Below are 7,273 nucleotides of genomic sequence, written 5' to 3'. Positions count from 1 at the left end.
AGCAGGACAAGATGGAGAAGTCGAAGTGGATGGCAGAGAGAAAGAAGAGGCTCAGCATATCCACTGCTCTTACTACGGTGACTTTGCTCTCAAGGACAATCCAGCGACTTACCAAGATGCCACGAGAGTGTGTGCCACCCTCCCAAAGCTGGTGGGGGACGGTGGGGACAAGGCCGTCCCGCTGAGAGTCTGGCTGTACCCGCTGTGGAGAGCCGATGCTCGAGGCGCTGCGGTGGTCCGTGAGATCAGTGCAAGGCTCACGGCTAAGGCCCAGGCTGTCCTGGAGCAGCTGAACGACTGCGACAGGCGGTGCAGGGACATGATGAGGGACAGCACGGCCCTGCGCTTCCCTGCAATCCAGGGGAAACTGCAGCAGTGCCAGGCGCTGTGCACTCGGTACAGACAGGCCTTCCACAAACAGCTGGCCGCAATCGTCCCTGCCATCCGTGCAGGAGGAGCAGAGGAAGGGTGTCTGGAGGAGGTTTTAATGAGCATTGAACAATCACCAGTCAGTCCTCAGCACCTCCGGGACTTTCTGGATCTAAGAATGGGAGAGATGAAACTTGTGAACATGTACCTCCCATTGCTGGATGGGGTGGAGGTGATTTCTTCAGAGAAGGATCTAAGGGACATCGTATTCAACCCCATGATTACATATGTTGTCTCCTTTACTTTTACTTCTTTACATCAAGAGGAGCCATTTCTATCAGGTTTAGTTGCCTGGCTTCACACCGTGGATGAGAAGAAAACCTGGGATCCAGCCTCAGCCTCTCCTGCCCGTGAGGAATCAAACTGCAGGCTGTGGTTTGAGCACGACGTTGCACAGCGCAGAGCGCGGGACTCTGCACGTTTCTTCTCAGACTTCGTACGTGTTAATAAATGTAGCGGGAAGACTCGGTTCCTTGTGACCTCAGTCTCAGACGAGGACAACCCAGGAGCTTCCATTTACCTGTATGAGGATGGGGAGCTGGTCAGCACCAACTTCGAGCCTCCAGCAAAGCCTCTTCCTCCCCTGATTGCTGGAATCAGCCATGATGGTGTGCAGCTCACACTGAAGCCAGCAGCCGTTGGACAGGCTGCAATAACTGGCTATCGGGTGGAGTACAGAAGAGTGGGGAAGGAGGACTGGACAGCTGTGAGTGTGGATAACAAGCAAGAGACATTCCCAGTAGCAGGGCTATGTGCAAACACTGAGTACCAGTTCCGCTATGCTGCAGTGAGCAAACCAGGGCTCAGTGTCAGCAGCAAGGAGACTGACACTGTCAAGATGTCCCCAACCAGCCCCCCTGGGAAACCTGCAACAAGTACTGTGGGATCAACTGCCATAACCCTTACTTGGTGTGCACCAGCTGTCATTGGAGAGGGAGTCACTATTAAGGAGTACAGGGTGCAATGTAGGGAGGAAGTTGGAGGTGAAAACCTGGAGGGGAAAGAGAAATGGCTGGAGCACAGAACAGGACAGAAAGCCGAGTTCAGGGGGCTGAAGTCACAGACCCTCTACAGGTTTCGAGTGTCAGCCGTGTGTTCAGACGGGGCTCTGAGCGCCCCTAGTGAGGATTTACTTATTTCAACATTACCGGTAAGAGACAATGGAAAGAAATCTGCATAATCTCCCCCTCCACTTGCCTTCCAGCTAGCCGATGACTGAGCTTTGGTGTGCTGTCTCCACTGGACATGGAGGGGGACCGGTCTGATTCCCAGGGCAGTTGGGAAGAGGGGACCCGACGGATAGTCAGTTATATGGTAACAGGAGCTGCTTGTTAGGTAATGCTTACTACTGGGGATATTCTGCAAGGCCCGTAGCTTGGGTTTGCAGTGCACGTGTGACTACATACACAGACTGACTCTTTAGGTTACAGATTAGAGCAGGATGAGAAACAGGCACCGTGGCTCAGGGGTGCTACACATGGGCTGGGGACTTCTGTGCCTTTCAAATGTGTTTCAAGCATTCGTGGCCTCATTCTCCATATTAACATCTCCTGTGCCACTGGATGTGGCCTTCCCACCACTCCTATTGAGTGGGGAGTGCCTGGGTGTCTCCTGTGAACAGTTAACATGTTGGATGGTTGCACGCTGACACAATGCACTTCCATTTGTTCTTCCAGTGTTCGATCAACAGTTTCTAGCTTGGTGAGCCTAGTTTCTTGAATACAGGTTACTGACCAAGGGAAGGCACTGAACATAATATACCTGGATGGAATTTCCTTCCCCTTTGTGCATCTAAGTGGCAGATGTAAGAGGCACTTATAGCCATGTAAGAGGCATTTTGGGCACTTATGAACAAACATTGATGCTACTGCCCCTGTAACATGGACATTTTAAGCATGTAAGTGTAGCCTGAGCTCTTGCAGAGTACACTGCTGTGCAATGAGCAGACACTGAAGCCACAAAATCTGCTGTGACTCATGCCAAATTCTCCAGCCTCAGGAGTCACCAGTCACACAACGTTTCAGACCCCCCCTGTGAACAGCTGGTTAGGAGGGTATGCCACCTGTATCATGCAGTGCCACCTGCGGAGGAATTTGGTGATATCACCCCTGCCAGAGCACCGCTGATCATGAAGTCACATGCCCCGTGTTTGCGATGCTGCCTGGGGAGTGGTTTGAACCAGCACTGGAACCATGCATTTTTGCTGGTTGTGAAAGTCCATGTGCATTGCATGTCATGGTACCCAGTGATTATTTCAGGACCAGCACAAATATGAAGGACAGATTGCTGGATTTGCCACAACATCTGCTCCATCATTGCCTAGCCCATCTGCCAGGTGGGCCCAGAACATGTTCAACCTGTTCTCCATTTGAGACGATAGGGAAAGCTAGCAGGAAAGCTGGTCAAACCATCACAACCATGCCATTTACCATGGCACCAACTGCTACATTTTTTAAAACATTTTTGTAAATGTTCCCAAATCATTTCCATTATGGAGTGTTTCCAGTGTTGCTCCTGGCAACACCCCATGGGATGTCCTTGGCTAAGTATTTTTATCATCGGTTTTATAGCTCTCAGCAATAAGGCAGTGTGTCTCATATTTTTGTCAAGTGAGATCTAGGTGTTTAGAGGTGCTCTAAGCATGCTGGTACCGCTCCCTTCCATTCCCTGCTGCAAAATTAGAGTTTTTCAATATAGTTGGAAAAGACTGAAGCAAATACTGTTTTTCAATATAGTTTGAATCAAGTACTGGTGATATTATTCCCTGGATATTATCACTATCGTTATACTGGTATCCATGTAGAATACTGACTGTCATGGAGATCAGCAGCCCCAAGAACGTGGCTAAAAGTAGGTTCAGTGACTACATTACTTACAGGGGACTCTTGGTGTGTTTCAGGTTTGGGCAAACCTCCCTGTTACCTCCATGGCTGATGTTGAGAAAGAAGCCATTGAGATGCCGACTCTGGGGCGTCCGTTCCAGCTGGGGATGCTGTACGACTGCCGCACTGACACCCCCCTGCCAGGTAGACCTCAAAACACTGAGTGCGTTTCGTTCTCCTGGTTTCCAGCTGTGGGGAGGGAGAAGGTGTTTTTAAGGGGTGAAATACTGTTGCACAATGTATGGCTTTCAGTACCAAGATTTCTAAACTGTTCTGTTTTAAGAAATGATTAGGAGGAATTAATCTTTCTATTGAGACCACATCAAGGAAGCAGTCATTCATTTGACCACCTAATGGGTTGCCCGCACTAGCATAAAATGCTTGTGTTAAAATGTGTTAGTTGACATGTTTGACCCAACACCTGCTGAAACCCAGGTGTAGAAAAGAGGGCTTGGACTGTATCACATAACTTCATATGAGAAGAGTCCAGCCCCATCCTCTTTCTAATCCCTCTTTAAGGGAGGTGAAGGCTGCTATTCAATCCCCGCTCAGTCGTCTCTTCTCCAGACTAAATAAGCCCACTTCCCTCAGCCTCTCCTCACCAGTCATGGGCAGGGCCCTGAGAAAATCATGGATTTCTTGTAGAAAATTTGGAGCATGTGTGCAGTTAAAGCACCATTTTTCATGGAATATTCACAGAATTACAATTGCCTGGTAGTTTTGTAAATATTCCCTGAAAAATTATACTTTACCCATGCACTTGCTGCATGCAGACACACACCGTGCCCCACCCCCAACTGTCCTCAAGTCCTGGCCTTACAAACCCCTTTACCCCCAGCCCTGCCACCTACACTTACCTTCATCTGGTTGCTGGCGCTGCTTCCATGATCCTGCCTATGGGGCATCCAGGCCAGCTGGGGATGCTGTATGACTGTCGCACTGATACCCCCAAGCCAGGTATACCTCATAACACTAAGTCTGCTTCCTGGTTTCCACATGTGGGGAGGGAGAAGGTGTTTTTAATGGGTAAAATTCTGTTGCATGAGTACTTTAAAATTCCAAGATTTCTAAATTGTTCCACTTGAAGAATTGATTCAGGGAATCATTCTTTCTGTTGAGACCACATCAAGGAAGCAGTCATCAATTTGATCACCTCATGGTTTACCCACATTAGGATAAAAGTCTTTTGTTAAAATGTGTTAATTAACAGACATGAATCTGTGTGTAGACAAAGAGAGAGAGAGGCTTCCCTTGTCCAGAATCAGATCAACCACCTGGCATGGGCCCAGAGTGAGAAAAAAATCTCCTTTGATTCTAAAAAAAGGAGGTAAATGGGATCAGCAATAACCTGTCTTTAGTCATGGGTCATCATGATATGCAATGCTTCATACACCAACTAATAAACCATCAAGCACTTATTTACACACTCAGTTTATAACTAGTATGCTCTGAGGTAACTACGAGGACCCTGTATCCATTGCCCCTGAGCTTGGTGTCTAAGGGAGCAGGGCTGTGCCTGTGTCCATGGCACAAGAGCCATGAGCAGTCCCTGCTGTTGGCGTCCCTCACACGAGCTCCCAGGGTCTCAGTGCAGCAGATGGTGGCTCGTGCCCTGCAGTCCCTGCAAGAGAGCTTATTCCTGCCCTGACCTTCCTCCCCTGGCACAGCACGGAGCAGTGTCTAGGCTGAAGTCTGTAGCAGTTCCCCTGCCCAGCACAGCCTCACACCACCCAGCACATGCAGCCCCCTCCCTGGGCCCTGCCTGCCCCTGGGGCTGCTGGTGGGCTGGAGCAGTCCCCTGCTCCCTCTGGCACACTGAGCCTGCCCCTCCCTAGTGCCTTCTCAGTCACAGGGAAACCCAGGGCAGTCTCCAGCAGTCTTCCCTGGTTCTGCACCCCTCTCCCCTCCTGTGCTCACCCAGCCACACAGGGTTCATAGGAGGGTCTTCCCTGACTTGGGGTCTCCTGACAGGCAGGTCCTCTTTTGTGCCTGCCCCTGCAGGGCTCCAAGGGGGAAGAGAGGAAGAAAGGATACTGTGTTTCTCTCCCATGTAGCCTCTTTCTGCCACCTCTACAGGGCTCTTACAGGGGCTCTCTGAGGGACGGCTATGGTGAGGTCCTTTTCCTGGCCTCCAGTCTGTCTCTCCCCCTGTCTCTTCCCTTCGTTCTCCTCCCCAGGAAAAAAAAAAACTGCTCTCCCTTTTTAAATAAGACCTCTCACCCAATCCTAGGTCAGGATTCCTCCTGGCTTTTGCTAACTTTCCTCTCATTCAAGGAAGATTATACCTCCATTGCTTGAGACTGTAGGAGGGCTGTTAGGAAGGCTAAGGCAGAGACAGAACTAGGACTATTGACCAGGATCAAAGATAACAAGAAGTCCTTTTTTTAAAATACATGGGGAGTAAAAAGAAAGCACTGGGTAATGTTGGGCCCCTGCAGGACATGCTTGGCAATCTGGTGGTTTCACCAGATGACAAAGCTGACCTCTAACAATTTTTTTGCCTCCATTTTTCTGAGCAGGGGCCGGGACATCCCCCGCACTGGGATTCCGGAAGGACTCAGGAGGGGCACAGCCAGGCCTAGGGGCATAAACGACCTAGTCAGGGAACTTCAGGTGGGACTGGACATGTTCAAATCAGCAGGTCTAGATGATCTCCACCCTAGGATGCTGAGGGAATTCACAGAGGTCATTGCGGGACCCCTGGCATGGCTTTACGAGTACTCGTGGTGCCCTGGCATGGTGCCAGAGGACTGGAAAAGGGCCAACATGGTCCCTATTTTCAAAAAAGGGAGGAAGGAGGACTCAGGAAACTATAGGCCCCTTAATCTTACCTTGGTCCTAGGGAAGCTCTTTGAGAAAATTATCCAGGAGCACATCTGTGAGGGACCAGCAGAGGAGATTATTCTAGGGGCAACCAACATGGGTTCATCAGGGGAAGGTCCTGTCTGACCAACCTGGTAGCCTTCTACGACCAGGTCACAAAATCCTTGGACGCAGGTGTCGCGGTGGACCTGGTCTTTCTGGACTTTAGGAAGGGCTTCGACACTGTCTCTCACCCCATTTTCATTAAAAAAAAAGTAGGTGACTGTGGTGTCAATGCCTACACAGCCAGATGGGTCACAAATTGGCTGGAGGACGGCACCCAGAGAGTGGTGGTGGACAGGTCATTTTTGACCTGGAGGGATGTGAGCAGTGGAGTCCCCCAGGGCTCGGTCCTTGGGCCTGTACTGTTCAACATCTTTATCAGTGACTTGGATGAGGGGGTGAAAAGCACCTTGTTCAGATTCATGGATGACACTAAGATGTGGGGGGAAGTGGACACGCTAGAAGGGAGGAATAGACTGCAATTGGATCTGGACATGTTACAGGGGTGGGTAGATGAGAACAGGATGGGATTCAATACTGACAAGTGCAAGGTGCTGCACCTGGGGAGGAAGAACCAGAAGCTTACCTGCAGGCTGGGGAACTCCCTTCTCACCAGTGTAGAGGCAGAAAAGAATCTCGGAGTCATTATTGATTCCAAGATGAACGTGGGCCGACAGTGTGGGGACGTGGTCAGTAGGGCTAACTGCACCTTGTCATGCATCCACAGATACATCATGAGCAGGTCCAAGGAGATGATCCCCCCCTCTCTATTTGGCATTGGTTAGGCCACAGTTGGAGTACTGCATCCAGTTCTGGGCGCCGCACTTCAGGAGGGATGTGGACAACATGGAGAGGGTCCAGAGGAGGCCACCCGCATGGTCAGGGGGCAGCAGGGCAGGCCCTACGAGGAGAGGCTACGAGACCTGAACCTGTTCAGCCTTCACAACGGAAGGCTGAAAGGAGATTTGGTGGCCATCTATAAGCTTACCAGGGGGGACCAGCGGAAAACGGGAGAGTCCCTGTTCCATAGATTCATAGTTCCATAGTAGCTAGGGTCAGGAGGGACCTGAACAGATCATCTAGCCTGACCCCCTGAC

General features: G+C 50.5%; 1 protein-coding gene across 1 annotated transcript in view; it reads left to right on the top strand.

The window, feature by feature from the left end:
* LOC102370827 overlaps positions 1–7,273 on the top strand; it is a 23,205-nt gene that overhangs the window by 9,611 nt on the left and 6,321 nt on the right. The window contains exons 5-6 of the mRNA XM_025216553.1: positions 6–1,579; positions 3,329–3,455. Coding sequence (XP_025072338.1) covers positions 6–1,579; positions 3,329–3,455 — 1,701 coding nt within the window. The remainder of the gene's footprint in view (positions 1–5; positions 1,580–3,328; positions 3,456–7,273) is intronic.

Source organism: Alligator sinensis, unplaced genomic scaffold (assembly GCF_000455745.1).
Source record: "Alligator sinensis unplaced genomic scaffold, ASM45574v1 scaffold524_1, whole genome shotgun sequence".
NCBI classification, from domain to species: Eukaryota; Metazoa; Chordata; order Crocodylia; family Alligatoridae; genus Alligator; species Alligator sinensis.
Note: the sequence above shows the minus strand (reverse complement) of the source record. Positions and strands in the feature narration are given on the sequence as shown.